The 24,047-nt window shown below is 39.7% G+C and overlaps 1 protein-coding gene across 1 annotated transcript in view; it reads left to right on the forward strand.

The window, feature by feature from the left end:
- The window catches only part of CPE (carboxypeptidase E), a 118,580-nt gene that overhangs the window by 71,928 nt on the left and 22,605 nt on the right, over positions 1-24,047 (forward strand). Inside the window, exons 2-3 of the mRNA XM_004040594.5 lie at positions 12,845-13,041; positions 16,121-16,288. Of these exons, the coding sequence (XP_004040642.1) occupies positions 12,845-13,041; positions 16,121-16,288 (365 nt within the window). The remainder of the gene's footprint in view (positions 1-12,844; positions 13,042-16,120; positions 16,289-24,047) is intronic.

Below are 24,047 nucleotides of genomic sequence, written 5' to 3' on the forward strand. Positions count from 1 at the left end.
AATGTATAATTAAAATTTAAATATTGAATTTGAAACTGGGACAAGCAATATGCTTTCCTGTCATCTGAACAGTTCTGGAGTATCATAGGATTATTTCATGTCTGATAATATTCCATCGTCTTCCTGTATCTAACATCAGATTTAATACACATAGCAGATACTTTTTGATCATACAGTTTAGCATTTATAATGAATCTTGGAGCTGAAGCCATATAGCAGCCTTGAAAATTATGCTGTATGCCTTTGAATGCGTGGGCACTCAAATAGGTTGGAGTAAGAAAAAGCACTCAAGTTTTTGTTGTTGTTGTTGTTGTTGTCTTTAATTATTTTAAAAGTCAGTCTCATTTGATCTCTCTTTCTTTCCCCCACTCTTGATTTTGGAGGTTCCAAATGGCCTTTCTCCACTCAAAGAGTGGTTCTTGGGCCTGCAGGATAGCATGGTCCACTGACCAGCCGCATGGCATCCCAGGGGAGCTTATTAGAGCTACGTGCTCTCAGGCCCCACTCCAGATCTGCCGAATTGGAATCTGCATTTTAATAGGATCTTCAGTTGCTTCACATGACATCCAAATTTGAGGAGCCCTGCCATATGGGATAGGTCTGAATCAGGCCGATGTTATTGTCTATATTCCTGGAAAGATTGCTTAATTTTCCAGACTTGTTTGGGTTCTGTAGCTTTTTGAATGATCCCAGGGACTCCTGATATTCCTGTTGGAAGTTTCTAAGTCTCCAACAGGGAAGATCATCTATATTATTATTACCATTATGAGTAACAACAATGGGTGATATGATTTCCATTTATTAGCTACCCACTAGTGCGGCATGATGCAAAATGTCTCATCTGTGTATTTCACCTGTAATCCTCTCAACAACTCAACAGAAGAGGTTTTATTATTTATTTATTTATTTATTTACTTGAGACAGAGTCTCGCTCCGTTGCCCAGGCTGGAGTGCAGTGGTACGATCTCTGTTCACTGCAACCTCCACCTCCCAGGTTCAAGTGATTCTCCTTCCTCAGCCTCCTGAGTAGCTGGGATTACAGGCACATGCCACCACGGCTGGCTAATTTTTGAATTTTTAGTACAGACGGGGTTTCACCGTGTTGGTCAGGCTGGTCTCAAACTCCTGACCTTGTGATCCACCCGCCTCGGCCTCCCAAAGTGTTGGGATTACAGGCGTGAGCCACTGTGCTCGGCCCAGAAGAGGTTTTAAGAAGACAATTTACAGAAAAGAAAACTGAGGCTAGGGGTTATTGTTCAAGGTTAAATATACAATGTTAGTTCTGAAATCAAACCCACGTTTGTCTCCCCTAAGCCACGTACCGCCCCACCAACCTCCATTTTTGTTTTCGTTTTTGAAAACAATACTATATTGCTACATGCCACTTCGGTCCTCTTGCAGTAAGGAAGGGCATATAAAAGTGCCCTGTTTGTCTGGGATCAGAAAACAAGCCTGTGTAGGCCCAGAAAGACAAATATGGCTTGTTGTCACATGTGTGCAAGAGCTAAAGTGGATCTCACAGAAGGAGAGGGCAGAATGATAGATACTAGAGGTTGGGAAGGGAAGGTGAGAATGAGGAGAAGTTAGTTAATGGACACAGTTAGCTAGAAGAAATAAGTTCCAATATTCAACACTACCATCGGTGAATTATATTTAATAATTTATTGTGCATTTCAAAATAGCTAGAAGAGAAGAATCGCAATGTTTCCAGCACAAAGAAAAGATAAATGTTTGAGGTGATGGATATCCTAGTTACCCAAATTCGATCATTGCATATTGTATACATGTATCAAAATATCACATGTATGTATAATTATATATTTATGTACAACTATGATATACCATTAAAAAAAGAAAATAAACCTGTGTATAGGCATATGCTGATATTTATTGTGACTCTTATTTCTGTTTTCTGATTCTGACTTATAAATGTCTAGAATAAGGTTCTTTAAATTTGTAAAATCTTTGTACATTTTTGTGATTGGTTTTTTGGGTTTTTTTTTGCAAATGTGGGGGAAGATCATTCATAGTTTTGTTTAAATTGAATTTTCAAAAAAGGCCATGACCCACAAATTGTTAAGAGCCATCCCCTAACTCAGCCTGTACCTTCATGGCCCTCAGCTGTTGAAATTCCCACCAGTCTGCTGGCATCATTGCATCCCTCCCAATTACTAGATTTTCCCAGTGCCTTCTTCCCAAATCATTCCTTCTCAATCCTGCCCTGGCATCAGAATCACCTCTAGACCCTGTACAGAATACAGCTGCTCAGGCCCCTTCTCAAACCTTCTGAAGGATGACCTTGGGAATGGGGCTCAGAAACCTGTATGTTTAAGAAGCTCCACAAATGATTCTGACCCAGAACGCTATAAGTCAGCACAATTTTCTTTCTTTCTTTTTTTTTTTTTGAGATGGAGTCTCACTCTGTCGCCCAGGCTGGAGTGCAGTGGGGCAATCTCAGCTCACCACAACCTCCGCCTCCCAGGTTCAAGTGATTCTCCCGCCTCAGCCTCCTGAGTAGCTGGGACTATAGGCATGTGCCACCTAATTTTTTGTATTTTAGTAGAGACGGGGTTTCACCATGTTGGTCAGGCTGGTCTCGAACTCCTGACCTCGTCATCCGCCCACCTCGGCCTCCCAGAGTGCTAGGATTAAGGCATGAGCCACCATGCCTGGCCAATTTTCTTATTTTCTTTCTTTCTCATTTTCTTTCCTTCTTTTTCTTTCTTTTTTCTTCCTTCCTTCCTTTCTCTCTCTCTCTCTCTCTCTCTCTCTCTCTCTCTCTCTCTTTCTTTCTCTCTCTCTTTCTTTCTTTCTTTTTCAGGGTCTCACTCTGTCACCCAGGCTGAGTGCAGTGGCATGATCATGGCTCACTGCAGTCTCAACCTCCCAGGCTCAGGTGATCCTCCCACCTCAGACTCCTGAGTAGCTGGAACCACAGGCATGCACCACCATGCCCAGCTAACTTTTAAATTTTTTGTAGAGACAGGGTTTTGCCATGTTGCCCAGGTTGGTCTCAAACTCCTAGGCTCAAGTGATCCTCCCACCTTGGTTTCCCAAAGTGCTGAGATTACAGGCATGAGCCACCACACCCAGCTTCAATTTTCTTTACAAACTTTGAACAAAAGGAGATACTTCATGAATGTCTTCTTGTGGAATGATCTCCTGGAGGGAGACCCAAAGCAGCCCAGTCCTCCCACAAGAGACTCATCATCATCTAGATCTGGCTTTCCTGGTAAGATCCTAACTAAAGAAAGAGAGGTGAGCAAAGGAAAAGAAGGTATTTCCACCTTCACTAGTTTATAAAAAATAATGTCAGAGTTTCAATATTTACAGAAATGCCCTCACTTTTTGAAATGCAAGTATTTGATGCCTTCACAAAAGCTAGAATTTTTTTTACAAATACCCCATACACAGTGGTGTGCTGGTAAATGTTTTACAATCAGCTCTGATTTGTAGCATTGCCTATTTCCATGGTGTAAATACTCCCACCCTGGCCAATTTGAAGCTACCAACTTGGCTCACAAATTTCCTGAAAATTAAAAAAGCCTCTCATATGCCAGTACAAGCCTACTCCATCCCACCACTGCATATGGAGAGTGATTATCCGGGAGAGATGGCTTCTGGATTTCTCCATAGGCGCAGGCATGCAGAATGATTCAGAGAGCTCCATTTGCTTCTTTATTCTCCTTCAGAAGATTCTATTGCGTGGCCTACTCCTTCCGAAACCAGTGCATGTTCGACACCGCAAGTCTTTCATCATGATGTTGAAAAAAATAACATCCTGAAGATATTTTGACAAATTAATTTGACTTTTGAATTATTTTCCTTTTGAGAGAATAAAATGTTCCAAAGGTCTCCTGGGAAGAGATTGTTCAAATAAGTTTTTATATTGTTGATTTTGTTTTAGGTAGTTAATGCTACTACCTCTTTATCTGTGGATTAGTAAATTGACGTTTTTCTCCTTCATTTGTCTGTGTCTGCTAGAACTGTTTGACATTCTCCACCCACACAGGTTCTGATGACATTACTTTTACTCATTGTCTATTTACCTGTGAAAGGATGAGCTGTTCATTCATGGGCATAAAGAGCAATGACTGAGGAAATGGACTAGTGTTTTTCCATTAATTTTTATAATCATGTCTTAGTTCACTATGATGACGTACAGTTTTCTCTTTGTTCCAGAGAACTATCAAAATTGTCACTGACATTTATTGACAACCATGATTTGTATAGGACAGTTTTAGAAACTTGAATACCAGTAGTTTGTCAAGCAAGATACAGCGCCTGCTTCTCTAGAATCAGGGGATGTATAAGACGTTATCTAGTCCAGCCTCCACAGCTTGTCTCTTAGATATCTTTCTGCTTCTGTGGGAATTAATGACTTCTACTGACTGTAGATTTGTCTGGAGTTTTGCAGAACAAACCAAATCCTTCCCCACATAACAATCTTGGAAAACTTGGAGAACTTTCGACCTTTGGAAACTTGATGCTGCCTCCTAAACTTTTCTTCTCAACCTATGAAATGAGCTTCTCATGGAAATTATTTTCCAAAATAGATATACAAAGCACAATAAAATATGTTAATGAGAGAATCAGCTAAATTGATTCACTCGAATCATAGTTGCTGCCACAAGCCAGGTGCATTCCTGTTTTCTTTCCATTGCCTCTAGTGTCACTTCGTTTACCTCTGTTTTGTGCTTAACTTCTTAGACAAATTTATCTTTCCAATTTATCTTATTTGATAAGAATATTAGTGAAAGACAGCAGAATCTTCTAAGAGAGTTATCTAAGATAACTAGAAGCTAATAATTCTAAAAGATGCTTCGAGGTCCAAAAACCCTCTTCAGTAAATAAATGCACAAAGGCATTTTGATACGCATTTGATGTAGCCAATAACTATTATAGCACTTTAAAAAATAATTATGGTCTTTTCGGTGATTAATATCTACAGAAAGATTTTAAATCATGAAACTAAATCATTAAAACAATCTCTGCCTTATCTGATTTGTATATTAAAACTTCTCTGTGCTCACTTAACAATGTTCTTAAACAAGTCAAAGGTATTTTTTTTTTTTTTTTGAGACAGAGTCTTGCACTGTTGCCCAGGATAGAGTGCAGTGGCATGATCTTGGCTCACTGCAACCTCTGCCTCCTGGGTTCAAGCGATTCTCCTGCCTCAGCCTCCCGAGTAGCTGGGACTACAGGCGTGCACCACTATGCCCAGCTATTTTTTTTTTTTGAGATGGAGTCTTACTCTGTCGCCCAGGCTGGAGTATAGTGGCACGATCTTGGCTCACTGCAACCTCCACCTCCCAAGTGTAAGCAGTTCTCTGCCTCAGCCTCCTGAGTAGCTGGGATTACAGGCACCCACCACCATGCCCGGCTAATCTTTGTATTTTTAGTAGAGACGGGGTTTCACCAGCTTGACCAGGCTGCTCTTGAACTCCTGACCTCGTGATCCACCCGCCACTGCCTCCCAAAGTGCTGGGCTTACAGGTATGAGCCACTGTTCCAGGCTGTAGCCTCATTATATGTCTTATTGTATTTCAAAATTCTTCAGATTTCTTAGACCTCAGTTTCCCCTTTTGGAGAATCTTTGGAGAAACCAGAAGCCATCTATCCCAAATAATTGCTTTCCACATGCAGTGGTGGGTTGGAGTAGGCTTTTACTGGCATATGAGAGCCTATTTTAATTTTCAGGAAATTTGTGAGCCAAGTGACCACACATTAGTAGCTTCAAATTGGCCAGGGTGGGAGTATTTACACCATGGAAATAGTCAATGCTACAAATTAGAGCTGAGTGTGAAACATTTACCAGCACACCACTGTGTATGGGGTATTTGTAAAAAGTTTGTAGCTTTCTTTTCTGAAGGCATCAAATACTTTCATTTCAGAAAGTTAAGGCATTGCTGCTAATATTGGAACTCTGACATTATTTTATAAACTTGTGAAGCTGGAAATACCTTCTGTTCTTTTGCTCACCTCTCCTTCAATTAGAATCTTAGTAGAGATATTTTAGATGTCATATGTAAGACAACTTTGAAATTATGTTAAAAGCAAATGCATAATTAAGATTACAAAATGATTCTGTAATATGTCTCTGCAGAATAATTCTGTAATATATTCCATCTTGACTGCCCATTAAAAATCAGATGAAGTGAGATTTCACTTTTAAGATATCATGTTGATTTGGTTGTTTTCTAAATTTCACTCTGAAGGAAGAAGCAAGAAGAGAGAATATAATGCTGTCATTTCTTTTGCAATCATTTTTTGTTCCTTTGCCTTTTCTTGGTTTCCTTTCCCCACTTTTTTCTTTACTTTTTCCTCATTTCTTCTGTAAGTGAGTAATCTGTTTTTGTAACCATACTACCCCCTCATGTTGTTTATTGGACCCCTGGTGACTTGCATTTCCTTTAGGAATATGCCCAGCATTTTTAGGCTGCTAAAATATGAGCCAATTAATGATGTTCTTATTGACGAGGTCTAGGAAACTTGTAGTGTTCAGTTTCTGCAAGAATGATTTACAGTCTATAATAGGTTAGAATGTCAAACAAGGGGAAACAATTAGTAGCACTAATGTTTTAACCCCAGGTTTATCCCTGAGGGAGGATCATTGATGAAGAGGCCCATCTGTTCCAAAGATGTTTCCAACTTGCTTGTATAGCAGTTTGTAAATCAAATCAGTGCAGTGATTGTGAGGCTTATATAGCCATTTGTTTGTCAATTTTTTAAAATCACTGCTTTTGTGCACATTTCATCATGATATCTTTGAAAAATGGGGTTTTACCTGTGGAAATTACACTATTGTTATTCAGCATTATGTTCAGTTTATTACATGTACCAGGAACACGTACTTTGAAATTGTCACCAGCTCCAAGAATTATGTAATCAGTGAGTTAAATATATAACTTCCAAGTGAATTAGTGCACCTGTATTTTGGCAAAAATTTGTTGTTGGAGGAAGAATAGATTCATCCCAGAGTAAGTTTCTTGTCTATTTTCAGGATAAAAGATGGGATAATTCTGTTACTATAATCAAGTTCTTTCTTAAAATACCCTTAACCTACTTTTTTTCCCTCTAAATAATGATGCTCCACTTCTTACATAGAATTTCACAATTTACAACCCACATTCACATTTGTTATTTCATTTCCTGTTGGATATTTTCCCTCTGCTGTTTTCTTCCCATAGAAAGGCCATTGAATAATTGGCTCTAAGATTTGAAAGGAGTCTTCAGATTATCTGTTCAATTACTGTGCCTAGTGATCAGCCTGTCTCTTATTTCCAAAAGGAGAAGAAAATATTAGATAGGTAGACAGACTGATCATGGGGCCAAATAACAGAGTGAAAGTAAATTTTCTTTTCATAGGAGTGGAAGACAATATTATTTTTTACTTTTGTCTTTTTATTTGATCATTTATGTCATGCTCACCCTACTGACCTGTGGACTTCTGTTTCAGTGGCTCTCTGGCCACTTTAAGGCATAAATTCCTTTTACCATTTGGGAACATTGCTAACTTGCCTCCAGCTTCAAATTTCACCCACATGGATGTGAGTTTCTGGGGTGTAAAAGAGTAACATTTTATTTTTGAGGCAAGAGACTTCTTTCTTTAAAGCTGCTTTTTTACTGATTTAGTTATTTCAAATCATATTAATACAAATTGGGGCAAATTAAGAGTTACAAGTCTGGACTTAAAATCATTTGCCTGCTCTGGTTTGGAATTTATGCAGCTATTTCTGCCTTAATTAAAACTGTGGATATTTTTAAAGCTTAGAATTTATTCTTATTTTATTCTGACGAGAATGCAAATCCAACCAGGCACATTAAATGTTCTGTGATACGGATGGGAAAAGATAGAAACTCGGCCCAGCCAGGCTGGATTTGGTTTGTGAGGAGATTGTCTTTTAATAATGGTTTGATGGATGATTGTGTGCCATGTGAAGTAACTGGAATGCTGGATGGTTACATGAAATTGTGGGAAAATTGACACAATGGGGAAAAGATGCTTGCTGAGCCTATGAAGTGCAACCTGTGCAAATATGATGATTCCTCAACTGCAAGATCAGGAACTCAGGATTACTGTGTAAAAAAGAAAATGAAGGCCGGGCGTGGTGGCTCACGTCTGTAATCCCAGCACTTTGGGAGGGCGAGGGGGGCAGATCATGAGGTCAGGAGTTCGAGACCAGCTTGGCCAATATGGTGAAACCCCGTCTGTACTAAAAATACAAAAATTAGCTGGGTGTGGTGGCGTGTGCCCGTACTCCCAGCTACTCAGGAGTCTGAGGCAGAAGAATTGCTTGAACCTAGGAGGCGGGACTGCAGTGAGCCAAGATTGTGCCACTGCATTCCAGCCTGGGCAACAGAGTGAAACTCTGTCTCAAAAAAAAAAAAAAAAAAAGGAAAATGAATTAGTGAAGAAAGTAAGATGATGTAAAAACAACCATCCCCAGTGTCCTGAGGGTAGTGCTTCTAGCCGCCTTCCCCGCTCCCCCACCCCGTTGCTAGGAGAGAGATGAGTTAACACACAGGGACGTGTACATTATACCAGCCAGATCCACATACCTGGCAGCTGCAACCTGTTAAACCTGTGGTTTTTTCTTCTATGTAAACACTATAAACAGGAAGGCAAACGTCATCCATTTACGCAGAAGAGAAAATTGATGATGAAAAACTGTCACTGCTTGGCTTAAAAAAGTCTAAGGTAAAGAACGTATTGACTCAGAGAGGGCCATTCAAAATCTAAAGTCTTCAATTTTATTGCTATTTCTGTATTAAGGATTCTAAAGGCAAAATTTCTTCAGAATCTGTTGGTTAGACTTTACAACAAAAGTAGCTTTGGGGAGCTGCTTGCCTGGAGAGGTTTTGTGGTGACTATGGAAATTAATCTTCTTGATGGGAAATCAGCTGTTCACCATACTGCTGCCTTCATTCCCAAAGAAGAGTTTCCATTCCTACCCGGGAATGTTGGCTAGAGCAATGAGCCATTGAGGACTCCTGATATTCCACCCGGGGTGCAGCCTCCTTGAAGCTGCCTCCAGCCCCCTTCAGTTACTCCTTTATTCCCTTCACTGCTCCAGAAGGGTTTTCAAGCATCTGCAGCTACACCTCTGTCTCAAGGGCAAGCTCTACTGTCAGCCACGCTGCTCCAAGGATGGGATTGAAAAGCAAGACCATTCATTTACTCTTTCATTGACAAATTTATTAAACTGATATTTAACCTTAGAATTTATTCTTATCGTATTCTCACAAGAATGCAAATCCCTACTATGTTCCAGACTCTATGTGGGGGCACAGGTGACACACTGGTGAGCTAAAATAGATCCCATTCCAGGACTAATAGACCTTACAGTCTGGGTGACAGAGGAGTTAATCAAATAACTACATTGATGAGTGTATATTTTCAAACTGAGGTATTAAAAATAACAAACCCAGCCTGGGCAACATGACAAAACCTCATCTCTACAGAAAAATTAGTTGGGCATGGTGGTGCACACCCATAGTCCTAGCTACTCAGAAGGCTGATGTGGGAGGATCACCTGAGCCCGGGAGGTCGAGGCTGCAGTGAGCCACGATTGTGCCACTGCACTCTAGCCTGGGTGACAGAGTGAGCCTCTGCCTCAAAAAAAAAAAAAAAAAAAAAAAAAGAAAGAAAAAGAAAAGAAAAATAACAAAGGAACTGTGGACTTAGACTAAAGCTACTCCAAGGAAGCTGTATTTAGCCATACTTAGAAGGCTGTGCAGATAAAATATGTGAATATGTGAAGCAGAGAGCATTATAGGGACGAGCCTCGTGGCTGAAAGAAGGATGGCTGAAACACAGGAGGGAAAGGCTGGTGCCTTGAGAAGCACCACGCCAAACCACATGGAGGTTCAAGATCTCGTAGAGAATTTTGGTCTTTATCATGAAAGCAAAGGGGAAGTTACTGATGGGTTCTTTGGTGGAGGTGAACTGAGGAGGGTTGCGTTTTAAAAAGAAAGCTTTGGCCTTGGGAGGGAAAAGAGCTGGAGAGAGGCCAGAGGGGTGGGAGGAATATCCCAGTTTGGAACCTTGAAGCAGTTTAGTTACATATCCAACATTCCTTCACCGTTGCCTCACTCCTGAACATTGTCCATTTCATGTCTGAGTCTTCTTCCAGACTCTACATTCCTTCAGTTTAGGAATGCTGACATATTTGCTTTTGGATCCCATGTAGTGTCTGACCCTGGGATTTGCATGTATGTCCAACAAATGCTGTATTTAAGCAATGTGGCTCTTCCCCATCTCACAAGTCATGTTAGTTGGCTTAAAGGAACATAGCTCTTCTGTATTCTAGTGATAACATTATATAGTGATCTAAGTTATTCCTGAGGACAGAAGGGGTTAGAGATACACTTGCCTTTTCTTTTGCTATCATATGTGCCTTGCATTTTATTTCCATACATTAGTATCTTCAATATAATGACCTTTGTTGTCCTGTCTTCATGTCAACCTAAAGCATTGTTATTGTCATTAGTGTTACTACCGCCTCACAAATACATAGATATATTGGGGGAGATTTTTCCTGAGAGAAATCTCAGATTTGAAGAGAAACCATGTCATACATTTTCTGAGTCTGAAAATCAGGAGTTGCAAACATAAATGAGTAAAGCAGCAGTAGGGAATGGCGCAGCCTGTGGCAGAACTAGGGGGAGCATGCTCTATCCCAAAACATTCACATTCGAACACAAAATATACTGTGCTAGCTAAACCAGACATCTGGGGGCAAATGTGGCTTAGTGACTATGGGTTTGTTGTTTCTTCTTTAATTGATTAAAAAAAGATTTAAACACAGAGAAGTTATAAAAATTTTCAGTGTAATTAGGGGTTGTGGGCCAAGCTTTATTGAGTGACATGAAGCTTCAAAGTTGTTTTGGGGAAGGGAGCAGGACCAAAATGCCTTCTTAGTGCAACTTTTTCAAAAAAACTTGTGAAGCCAGCTTCTAATATTCCCCTGGCTACCTGCTCTCTCTCTCTAATGGGCTGCTGCAGTTTCTCCTGTGCCTCAATCAAATGAATACATCACATAAATGAGGGTATAAACTGCATGAGTTTACAGAAAGGAAGAAGGTTATTATTACCTTTGAAATCAGAAGCCAAGAAAACATCTCTTCTCACACCTCCTCATCTCTTCTCTTACTTTCTGGGCAAGTCCCTAGGGGTAATTTTATTAGAGACTCTCCCTCAAAGTAAAAACTGAGGGGGGTATAAATAGCCCTGATCCTGCTCCCACCTGATCCTTAGATTAAGATTAGCATAAGCTCAGGCTGAGAGGTCACCACAAGGTCATAGTTTTCTGGGGTGAATAGTCACTTAATTCAGAAACTCAGGAATCTCATGCAAAGAATGCTTAGTTAACATATTTCCGGGAGAAAAATAATTCTAATTTGCTTTCTTATACCAAGAACCAGCAGTCTTAGTGATTTTGTAAATGCAGAAATTGGGCCTGTGGGATGGATGAAGCAGAAACGAGCAGAACAACAGGATTAATTGAGATCACTTTTCTGCTACATTCTGCAATTTCATTATTACTCCTAAAACGCAATGGAGAGTCTCACAAACAGGCAACAGTGACTTTTGTTAGTATTCTGAGCCCTTCAGCAAAGTATATCCTCTTTGGGCTGATTTATACCATAAGGATAATAAAAATATACGCCTTACACATTTTAGTGGGCTGTTGTGAAGAGAAAATTAGATTATGTATGGCAAGGAACTTCACAATGACAAGATGATGTGATGTAATAATAATATTAAAGAAAATTATAGGAAACACATAGCACTTGCTATTTGTCAGGCACTGTTCTAAGCATTTACATTCATTATTTTATTTAGTTCTTATAATAACCTTCCGTATGGGCTAGAATCTATTGTTATCTCTAATTTTTAGATGGAAAAACAGAGCCACAGAGAACTGAAGTAACTTGCCCAAGCCTAGACAGTAAGAATTGTTGCTAGGATTTGAATCCATGCAGTCTGGCCCCTCTCAATCACTATGATTTAGGAATAAAAACAAAAAAACAAAAACATAGACTTTTAAGTAAACCAGAAGACTAGCATTTGAATCCTGGCTTCACAGGCCATGTAACTATGGAGACAGTCTTCTTAAGCAGTCTGAACTTCAGTTCGTTTATCTGCAAAACGAAGTTGGATAATAATATTTATTTTTAGGTGTTTGGTCAGGATTAAATAAGAAAACATGCAAAGCACAGTGTTTAATAGGCGGCACGTAGTGTGTTATTATTATTAGTTATTGTGGGTGAGATGGTATATTAGTCTTGTCAGACTGCCATAGCAAAATATCCACAGACTGGCTGGCTTAAACAACAGAAATTTATTTTCTCACAGGCCTGGAGGCTGGAAGTTCAAGATCAAGGTGGCAGCAGGGGTGGTTTCTGGTGAGGCCTCTCTTCCTGGCTGCCGCCTTCTCACTGTGCTCTCACATGGTCTTTCCTCTGTGCAGAGGAGAGAAAGAGGGCTCTGGTGTCTCTTCCTCTTTTTTATAAAGATGACAGTCCTATTGGATCAGAGCTCCACACTTATAACTTAATTTAACCCTAATTACCTCCTTAATACAGTCACATTGGATGTTAGACCTTCAACATACTAATTTTGGGTGAATACAGTTCAGTCCGTAACAGGTGGGTAGCTGGGAGGCGAGGAATAGAAGGATAGAAGGGGTATTTTAATGTCTAAGGTAGATTTTTTTAAGGCATCGCTGCTGGAGGAAAAAAAAAACCATCAGATATTCATAATACATTTGTAGGTATACAATATATTTGGCACTGTATGTCATAGAAAACATCTCCATGCTATCTATTAATCTTTTAGGTGAGCCTGAATTTAAATACATTGGGAATATGCATGGGAATGAGGCTGTTGGACGAGAACTTCTCATTTTCTTGGCCCAGTACCTATGCAACGAATACCAGAAGGGGAACGAGACAATTGTCAACCTGATCCACAGTACCCGCATTCACATCATGCCTTCCCTGAACCCAGATGGCTTTGAGAAGGCAGCGTCTCAGGTGAGTGCCAGGCAGCTCAGATCAGGCGTGCTTTCTTCATTTTCTGTATGTTTGTACATACATGTTTATCTAAAAATTATGCCCTCGCACAAAGCTTACAGATGGTGCAGTGGAGGGCATAAGTGATGCATTCATTTTTCAACTCACCGGTAAGAAAATAGTTCAGAATGAAACGGATTATGGGTGAGTTTTTCCAGTGAAGACTGCAAATCAGAAATTGTGTTAAGAAGTTAATGTTCTAATAGTGTTCTATGTTTTTCAATAAATTATTCATCCATTTTTGTGACTAGGTAAGTTTTCTTTTAAAAATCTACAAATATAAAAAATATCTACTGCGATTTGTTGAAGAGTAACGCCATGGGTGTATGTGGATGAGCCAGTGTCACAGCGCCCTCTACTGAATTTAAGGAAGAAATACTTTTGGCCGGAATAATGTTTTACCGATGTTTACTTGGTTTTTACATACGCTGAGTAACTACCTGTTAACTAAAAATAATTTAATATATCTTCGCTGTTAGATGAACTGGAAAGTAATGCCTTTTTAAGAGAAGATATATGGTGTGTGTTCCTATTTTATTTGACAGGGGCGGGGGACATTATATTTGCTGTTTTCTACAGTTTAAAATAATTTTCTTAGTCTATGGAAACATGGGAACACATTCAAGTTAATATTTAACATGTTTATCTACAGCTAAAAAATCCAATGACATAGTTTGACATTGTAAGAAACCCAGCCAATTTCTGTAAATAAATACAAAATTGATACGATTTCTAAAGTTATGAGAGAAAAATTCTAGTAATATATAAAATTAAATTATTTAATATTTTAAGGCAATATTCAGAATTTTTAGACACATGGGCAACAGATTATCATTGCTGTTTTCTGTCTTATAGATTTTTATCCCTCACAGTCTAAGGTATCTAAACTTCCATGACTTAAAATATGTGGGAAATATATCTATATCATGTGATATAATTTAACAGTAAAACAAGAAAAATCACATTATAAAATGAAACAAATATATCGAAAATTTATTAGTTTTCCAGATTGTACCATTAGTTAAATGAAGAGTTTAAACGGGAGAGAAATTCCTCAAATCATAAAGCCCTAGAACTTTTGTTCTAGGTTCATATTTTTTCATGAAGACTATAAGAGGGAGACATGTTATTAGTCTATAACGCATGTTAAATTCATTTTAAGCTTCTAATCTTTAGTTATTCTTCTAAATATTTAAAAAATAGGTTGCTGTGATTTACAGAGGCAATGAATATTTTACTTTAATTATAGAATGATATGGTTTGAAATAGGTCATTTATAACTAGTGAATATATATTGTGAAATTTGATAAATATCTCTTTATATTATTAACATTTAAAATATTATTCATCGAACATATTTTCAAAATACTTATAACAAGTACAGTGATGCATCTCTTAATAATGGGGAAGCATCCTGAGAAATGCAATGTTGGGTGATTTTGTCGTTTTGTGAACATTCTAGAGTGCACCTACATAAACCTGCATGGTGTAGCCTACTACACACCTAGGCTATGTGATATAGCCCATGGTTCCTAGGCTACAAGTCTGTACAGCATGTTACTGTACTGAATACTGTAGGCAACCGCAACACACTAGTAACTATTTGTGTATCTAAACATAGAAAAGGTACAGTGAAAATACGGCATAAAAGATAAAAACAGTACCTTTGGACAGGGCTCTTACCATGAATGGAGCCAGAAGTTGCTCTGGGTGAGTCAATGAGTGGGTGGTGAGTGAGTGTGAAGGCCTAGGACATTACTGTACACTACTATAGAATTTATAAACACTGTACACTCAGGTTATACTAAATTTATAAAAACTATTTTTCTTCCTGCAGTAATAAATTAAACTTACCTTACTGTAACTTTCTTTTTTTTTTTGAGATGGAGTCTCACTCTGTCACCAGGCTGGAGTGCAATGGCATGATCTCTGCTCACTGCACCCTCCGACTCCCTGGTTCAAGCTATTCTCCTGCCTCAGCCTCCCAAGTAGCTGGGATTACAGGCACGTGCCATCATGCCCAGCTAATTTTTTATATTTTTATTAGAGACGGGGTTTCATCATGTTGGCCAGGATGGTCTTGATCTCCTGACCTCATGATCCACCCACCTTGGCCTCTCAAAGTGCTGGGATTACAGGCGTGAGCCACTGCACCTGGCCACCTTACTGTAACTTTTTTACTTTATAAACTTTTAAACTTTAAAAACCTTTTGGACTCTTTGTAATAACACTTAGATTGAAACACACAACACATTGTACAGCTGTCCAAAAATCTTTTCTGTCTTTATATCCTTATTCTACAAGCTTTTTTCTATTTTTAAAGTTTTTTAAAAGCATTTTAATGGTTTCTTAGTTTTTCAAATGTTTTGTTAAATATAAGACACAGGCTGTGTGCAGCAGCTTATATCTATAATCCCAGTGCTTTGGGAGGCCCAGAGGAGAGGATTGCTTAAGGCCAGGAGTTTGAGACCAGCCTGAGCAACATAGCGAGACCCTGTCTTTACCAAAAATAAAAAACTTAGCCTAGCATGATTGTGCACATGTGTAGTCCCAGTGCTTTGGGAGGCCAAGGAGGGAGGATCACTTGAACCCAGGAGTTTGAGGTTACAGTTAGCTGTGATTATGCCACTGCACCCAAGCCTGGGCAACAGAGTGAGACCCTGTCTCTTAGAAAAAAGAAAAAGAAACTAAGACACAAACACACATATCAGCCTAGGCCTACACAGGGTCAGGATCATCAAAATGTCACTAGGCAATAGGAATTTTTCACCTCCATTATAGTCTTATGGGATCACTGCTGTATAGTCTGTCAGTCGTGGTAAGAAATGTCATTATGCGGCCCATCACTGTACTTTCAATCTGATACCTTCATGTTTACATAAGTAAAGTAGTGAAAATGCTGACATGGGAGGGCATTGTTGAAGTAAATAATCTTAATAGTTATTTTAAAGAGCATTGATAGAGATCTTAAATAGAAAGTGACATAATAATAAGCAACTGATGATTTTTCTCTTTGACTTTTTTTTTTTTTTTTTTTTAGCCTGGTGAACTCAAGGACTGGTTTGTGGGTCGAAGCAATGCCCAGGGAATAGATCTGAACCGGAACTTTCCAGACCTGGATAGGATAGTGTACGTGAATGAGAAAGAAGGTGGTCCAAATAATCATCTGTTGAAAAATATGAAGAAAATTGTGGATCAAAACACAAAGGTAGTGACCACGGGATAGTCTTCTTGGGTTCGTCTCTAGCCTAAGGAAATATGTTCCAATATCTTCATCATGATGAAGGACAGAGGAGTAACATCACAGCTTGTATGGGGTGGTTAACTGTGGCTTTGAAAGTCAAGGCTGGAAGGGCTGGTGCCATGAAATTTGTCCTGGCCCCTAGAATTGGGCCGTAGGTGGAGGAGTTGGAGGTGCAGATATAGGGAGGAACCCAGTTGTAGGTTTCTTAGAAAATCACCATGGCCTTCTCAGAGACCCTTTATTAGCTCATTTGATCAGCTCCTCCTGCCATATTACCCTGTTGCTCTTTTTCTCTTTTCCAGAACTTTCTCCTCCCTTGCTTTACAAAACTCTACTTTGTCCTACCTCTTCTACTGTCTTTCAAATCACTACTCAGTTTTTTTCCCTGTTTCTTCTACCTGGGCATAAATGCTGGCCATTTTCAGGGTCTCATCTGATACCGTTATTTGCTTCCCTGGGCTTCCCTCCTTACCTGTACTTTCAGTGTTGTCTGTTACACAAGGTCTCCCAGATCCGTGCCTCTAACTCCAGACCTTCCACAGAGATTTATGTCTCTGTTTTACTAGCTAACTTGGGTTCCTTTAACGGGTGGAACTTGATATCTCAAGCTCAGGTTGTCCAGAAACAAATATTTTCCCTTAGAACCACTATTCTTTCATTTATCCCAATCATCAAAGCTTTTGATTTTTCCATCTCTGTCACCGCTCACCAGTTACCACCTCTCAGTGATTTGATCTCTCTGACACCTCTTCCATTTCCCTTCCTCTGCAAACTCATTCCCCTGCTTCAGCTGAGACCCCCACGGTCTCCTGCTGTAACTGGCGCAGCGGCCTCCTACTTGTGTTTCATGTCCAGCCTCTCCCAACTCTATTCTATCTTCTCAAATCCTCAATCCTCCAGAGTGACCTTCACACACAAATTATTGCTCTTTTGCTTAAAAAACCTTAGCAGCTCTCCACTGCCCAGAAGATAAAGTGAAAACTCAGTGTGATGGTTAAGTATGGAGACTCTAGAGGTAGCCACCTTGGTGTAAATCATGGCTTCATACTTGCTGTGTGAACTTTGTAAAGTTATTTGACCTCTCTGTGCTTCAGGTTCTTCATCTGTAATATGGAAGTGATAATATCTACCTCATAGGATAAGGATTGAATGAGTTAATACATATAAAGTACTTGAAGCCAGGACCTGGAACTTTTATTACCATTTCAGTGTAATTTTTTGGTACTCTCTGTTATGTAGCTCAGGGCTAGGTGGACACATTTACATATCCACTAAACTTTGGTGCATCTTTGAACCAATATTGGCATCAGTTACTTGGAGGACAAATTGAGCCCATCTTGGAGGAAAGGTGAAGAACTGCTGTCAGCAGCCCTCTATTCCTTCTCTATTGTTCTGGGTATTTCTGCTTTCATATGTCCCCTACATGTAGTGTCTTTCCTAAGTGAGAGCTCGCAAAGTACAATTTCTCCATTTTATTCTAGTTGCTGGGTCATTCCAGCAGCTCTTGGCCCCTGGAAGCTGCTGGCTGGTTTATTCCTTAAGCTGGCTTCGATACCCTATAGACTCGACTCATACCAACTCCTTTGTGCTCCTAAACATACCATTTTCTAACAATTTTATGTCTTCAGATGAGTTGCTGCTCCAACTGTCTAGAATTCTCTTCTCTTTCCTTCCATGCCACTCCCTCTGTGAAGTCATCCTCTACTCTTCAAGACAGATTCTTTTTTTACATGTTCTTCATCTATACTTCCAGTATGGGCTTATTGTTACATCCAGCTTTATGTATGTTATTTGTTTATACACCTGTTTTCCCCTTTGATTCTAGAATTTGATCACTTGATTGTAAGAATTATGATTAATATTTGATTATGACAGGCAGTAGGCTGAGGGCCTGTTATGAATAAACACAATCCAGCTCAGCAAACAAATCACGATATCTGAAAAAGAGGGCCACTGCAAGTAAGCAGCCAGGAATCCAGACAAGTGTTCATCATGGGGTTGGGATGCTGGATGAAGGATCCAGGAGACAGGGAGCCTTAGATTGTTGGTTTAAACTTTTAAAAACTCTCCTGCCTATATATGGGATTCATTGCAGAAACATGGGCTGAGCCTACAGGTGGGGGCTGGTCTTCTTAGTGGTGGCAAATCCATACAGGTCTTCAGCAACCTCAGTTCTTGCCTCCTCAGAAGAATTCGACCAAGAGGCATAAGGCAGAGTGAGAGACTAAAGCAAGTTTTAGAGCAGGAGTGAGAGTTTATTAAAAAGTTTAGAGCATGAATGAAAGGAGGTAAAGTACACTTGGAAGAGGGCCAAGCAGGCAACTTGAGAGATCAAGTGCACTGTTTGACCTTTGACTTGGGGTTTTCTATGTTGGCATGCTTACAAGGGAGCAGGAGGTTGTGTGTCTTTTCCCCTGATTCTTCCCTTGGGGTGGGCTGTCCACATGCACAGTAGCCTCCTAGCACTTGGTAGGCACTGTATTCACAGTGTGTTTATCGAAGTTGTATGCATGCTCTCTTGAGTTGTTCTTCCCTTACCAGTTGAGTGTTCCTACTAAGTCACATACCAGTTAATCCCTGCCGTTTTGCTTCTTAGTATGCTTAAGCCCACTTGCCCAACTCCTGCCATCTTATCAGGAAGCTGATCACCAGTTTTAGTCTTTTCTGTCTGTTGAGGGACTGCCTTTCCCTGGCACTTGCTGCAACCAATTATTATGTTACAGAGGCAGTTTAACAACCGCCTGACCATCACCTGATGGTTGCCTGACATTCCTGGTGGTTGGAGGGCCCTCTTTTGTCCTGCTTATGTCTGACTACCTACCTACCATAACATTTCCCCCTCAAGAGTCCAAGACCTCAATTCTTTGGGGAAAATGGATAAAGGTCAGTCTTCTGTAACTGCTTCCTGCTGATAGAGGGGTGGTGGTGGTTGTTTTGTGGGTCTTCACCTCTTGCTAGCTGTCAGGGTAGAATGGCTCCATGGGTTGGTGAAAACAGTATCCAGCCAGGCCGGAGGGAGAAAGGGGTGGAATTTTGCCTCTGTCATGTCTTGTTGATGGGAAGTCTAGGGGTCCTCTGTAGAAGGGTGACTCTTGAATACTGACATGATGGTATCTCTCACTGAGGATCATCTGGAGCTTGATGGCCTGAAGGCAAGAGGAGACGAATTAGTTTATTAGATTTAGAAGAATGTCAAAATGAAATAAGGGAGTGAGGACAACTCCAAAAAATCCTGACGCTGCCAACACGCTCAGGTAACTGGTGGCTATTTTCATGCCTGCTAAGACTTGTGTGGATGGGGTTACAAGCCAATTCCAATGTGTTCCCAGAATTCGAATATTGATCCAGATTTTTACATTACCCATTCCTCTTGTTTCTTCTGAGCTGTGGCCAGAGATCACTGGTTGGTTCACAGGAATAAATAGGGTTAGTCTAAATTGCAGACAAAAACTCAAAAACAACTGATGAGAATAGAATCTAATACCAAGTTATTAGATTATAATCTGTTATGTTCTTGAAACATAACTTTTATCTCTCCAGTCCTCATTTTTATTAAAAACAAATCATGATAGGACTGATTTGTTTGCAAAATAAGCATTAGTCCTATCATACTTGGTCTGGTTATTTGCATAAAGCACAGCAAGAATAATTATTTGCCATATAGGCTCCTTTTTAAATTGGCTTTGATGAAACTTCATTCCATAAGGTATTTCAGATAAGACGTTTTAAATGCCTTGAGCCCAGCCATGGGTTTCTGCCATCAAATACCTGTATGAATTGGGTAAATTCCTCTCCTCTTGAGGTCCTAAGATAACCTGGGGCTCCTAGGCCTGTCAGAAAGTGACATTCTTTACTCCCCATGGATCAGGAACCCTGTACAGGGACTGTGTAGACAAGGTATGAGACCAGTTTTCCCAAGGGGTTTTTATTGGCTCTATAAGTCAAATTTGATTCCTTAAAGGAGAGCATGCCATTCCAGTCAAACCCTTGGTAAAATAACCAGTTTCTCCAATTGTGCCCTGTTGCAAAAGAAAACAGATTACTGTTGCACTTATGCAAATAACTGTATTGCCATTAGTTAAGAATACCCACAAATAGTTTCCAAATTCTGGAGAAATCAGGTAGAGAGAAATATGCTCCAAATTTTGTTTACAGGAGTACTTATTTTTAAAAGCTGTAAATAGCTCAAAAGAAAGTTTTCTTGACTTTGAAAAACAAAGGATCAGCAATGTTTTAAGCAAAAAGTCATAAAAGGATTATTTTAGTCTTCTTTTAGTTCAGTCCATGCAGTTAACTCCTGTTCTGCCTGATATTCATGAACATTTCAGCTCTCCATGAGAGTCCTGAAAGTTCTTTCTCTATTCTAATGTTACAATCTTTAAAGTTATCAGCAACCTGCATTCAGGAGTGCCTGTCAGAGTCCTATAGCTGATTATAAAGGCCACCTTTTAAAGAGGATTAAAACAAGACAACAATTGTGAATGAGAAAAAGTCTTAGGGCAGCCACAGTCAAAGACACAGTTGCCAAGAAAATTTGTTATTTCTGTGGCACACAATTATGTAGCATAACAGTTATAATTATTACTGACAATGTATACTAAGTTATATCAGAATTATAGGAGCTTTGTATAATTTTGGAACACATACAAATAACACATTTATGAAGAGTAGATCAATGCTTTACTGAAAGTCTGTTGTGCTTTTCAATTCGTGGAAAAACTGAACAATAGTTCTTTAACTTTAGCCAATATGATTAGGCACAGAATTTTTTTTATCAGATTAATCTTTCACAAACCTTCTACAACTTGCTCAAAACTTCAGCTTTATCCTATCTAACTTTAAAAAATCCTTTAACTCTCTAAACTAGGTTAAAAAAATCCACATTTTTATGCCTTTTTATATAATCTTTTACTAAAACCACATTCTACTTTCCTTACATGCTTTGCATGTAAAAGTTTTCCAGTAGTCTCAAGAACATGTTACACTGTTAACTCTTAGCAACTTTTACTTTTGGTGAAAAACCTGCTAAGTAAGTGATTCTGACTATGTACTAGGTTTGCAGCTTAGGACACTAGACAGAAATGCAGAAAAGGTTTGACCTTTTCTAGCATCTAGGGGGCATGGGTAACTCTGTATGTCCCCAGGCCTTACGTAGCTTTAAAGGTAGCAAGTTGTACAGTTAGGAGTCAAAGTAGCAGTTTATGAAGCATTTAGTAAGCCTAATAACTTTTAAAACTGTATAACTTTTTAAAAATAAATTCTCTTTCACAAATCTTTTCACAACTTACACAGACCATCTATGACATGCTTGGACTTTCTGATTTGTCCCAAACATTCCTCTTTTTAAACAACCGGTCATTTAATTTAGGACAAGAATTTACCATACAAGATCCTTTCTCATATAAAACTTCTGTTCTTTATAATCTGCCTTACCAAAAATACCTCTTTCTCTTTATAGCCTTTGAATTATATTAAAGTCATTTTCTTTCTGTTAGGAAGTTAAGGTTTGTACTGCATGTTGCTGTGTGAGGATTGTGAAGGGGGAGCAGAGAAGAATGAGGTTATCTGCATACTGCAGAAGTTATCCCCCCTCAAGAGATTGCTCAGTTAGATTTTTGCTGGGGCTTGTCTGAATAAATGTGGGCTATTTCTATATCCTTGAGGTAGGACTGACTAGGTTGAAGTTATTAGTTAAAGATTTAGGTAACTTTCCAGAAGAAATAGAGCTATTAGAGGGAAAGATGAATTTAGAGATTGGGTAAATATTAATCAGGCACCCATCTTGGAAAGCATATTTTTGCCCAAAAGAGTGTGAATCTTTTCTTTTGGAAGGAGGAGGTGCCATTTGCCCCATTATGTGGCAGAATTTGGAGGAGAGTTGTTCAGAGAAGGAGATTAGCACAGAGTAGGCAGCTCTTAAATCCCAAAGGGAAATTTATAATTTTACTCCTCCACGAGTTTCTCTTAGCTTTGTCTTGTCAATGACTTGGAAGCCAGCCAGAGCAGAGAGCCCCTTCAGCTCAAGGCCATTAGGCATTGGGACTCTGTCCCAGAGCCCTTTGGCCCTCAGGGCATCCAATTTCCAGTAACTAAGCTTGTGGCAGAGGGGGTAAGCTGTGCTAGGCTTCCTCTCATTTGTCCCATTGGAGCAGTTTGCCTTCCAGTGGCCTGGCTCCCCACACCAGTGGCAGTTACCTGAAGGAGTGTTTTTAGGGAAACCTGGATGGGGGCTGGAGAGCTTATAAAGCAGCCAATAGTTGAGCATTCCTCTTGTTTCTGCATTTTTCCTTCTCCTTATCTCTATCCTCCTTATTATGCCCTCAGTTATAAAAGACTGAGGAGGCTGATTTGAGGGTTTCCTGCATAAAGGCACTGGGTTCCAAGGCTGACTTTTGTATTTTCTCCCAGTTCATTTTTAGGCCAAATGATATTACAAAGGAAAGCTAGTTTTGTTTTGTTTTAAGGTTTGGGGGAGTCAAATGCTTCTGTTTTTGGGGATGCATCTAAGGAGCATATCCTATGGTATAGAGACATGGTTACCCATCTGTAAAGAGGGAACAGAGGAGAAAAAAAAGGAAAAAGGAAAACAAAGGCATCCCCTCTTACTTTCCTGTTATCCTAGATAAGCATCTCCCATTCATCCTTAGAGTTCTGGAATGAACCAGTCTTACCGTGTACCCATTACCTTGGTTCCATCTCATCACAATTACCCACTTGAAACAGAAGAGATACTGGAGTAAACAATGGGACCCTTGTTCATCCTTGGGACTCTGGAATAACCGTTCTTACTGTATACCCCTTACCTTTCCTTCATCTGTTTTAATGGTAATCTGTTAACCTAGAACCAACCTTCATGTCTGTCCTATGGGTCTTTTGTGACTGCAACCTTGGGCTGGCCTATGTCCTTGTCTCCATGACCTTATGATGACTCTCACTCAGAGCATTGTAGCAACAAAATGATTGTCTCTTTTTTCAGATTTCCTTCCCGTGTTCTTTAAGTAGATGACAAGCCTGTTTTTCAGCTAACTGCCACAAGATGGCTAGATTTCCCTCCCTTCGAATATGACCTTGAAGGTCTTGGTGCATGTTAAGAAGGGCATGGAAGTGATTAGAGAAATGGAGGCTATGGGAGGAAGTGAGATAAAGACTAATGGAAAGCTTTCATATGCGAGTGAAACGGCATTTATTTGCTCTCTTAACATAAAGTAGTAACCTCTGGAGGACTTGAGGCTTGAGGTAAGAACTCACAAGTGGCAAAGGAAGAATTTTCCCTCCTTTCAAAGGAGTGTTAACTCCAAAAAAGCAAATAAGTGAGATCCTTAAAGGGCCACAGTGAGGCCCTATGCAGGCAGACAAAGTACTTAAAAAGTCACTGGAAAACAGCCCTGGAGGGTAACAGGGACAAAAAGTATACGATAAATCATAAGGGCTGGGATTCCAATTTGTATCTATCCTGGCAATGTGCCACCAGACAGGGGAGGTGTTGGAGGTCATCTGAGCTGGTAGGGTAAAAACAAGTATAAACCTCAGGGGATAGCTGCAAGGGAGCCTATGTCTTTGCTGCTGCACAAATGCAGCAAGAGCCATGGGCACACAAATAACAAGGAGTGTGTGTTTAAGAAGTTACATGGCATGTGACGTGAAAGCAAACAAGAGGCAGGCTTGCCCCTGAGGCAGATGGTCTAGCTGGGGTACAAGGCCATTTGAGAATACGAAGGAGAAT

The sequence above is a fragment of the Gorilla gorilla genome, chromosome 3 (assembly GCF_029281585.2).
Source record: "Gorilla gorilla gorilla isolate KB3781 chromosome 3, NHGRI_mGorGor1-v2.1_pri, whole genome shotgun sequence".
Lineage (NCBI taxonomy): Eukaryota > Metazoa > Chordata > Mammalia > Primates > Hominidae > Gorilla > Gorilla gorilla.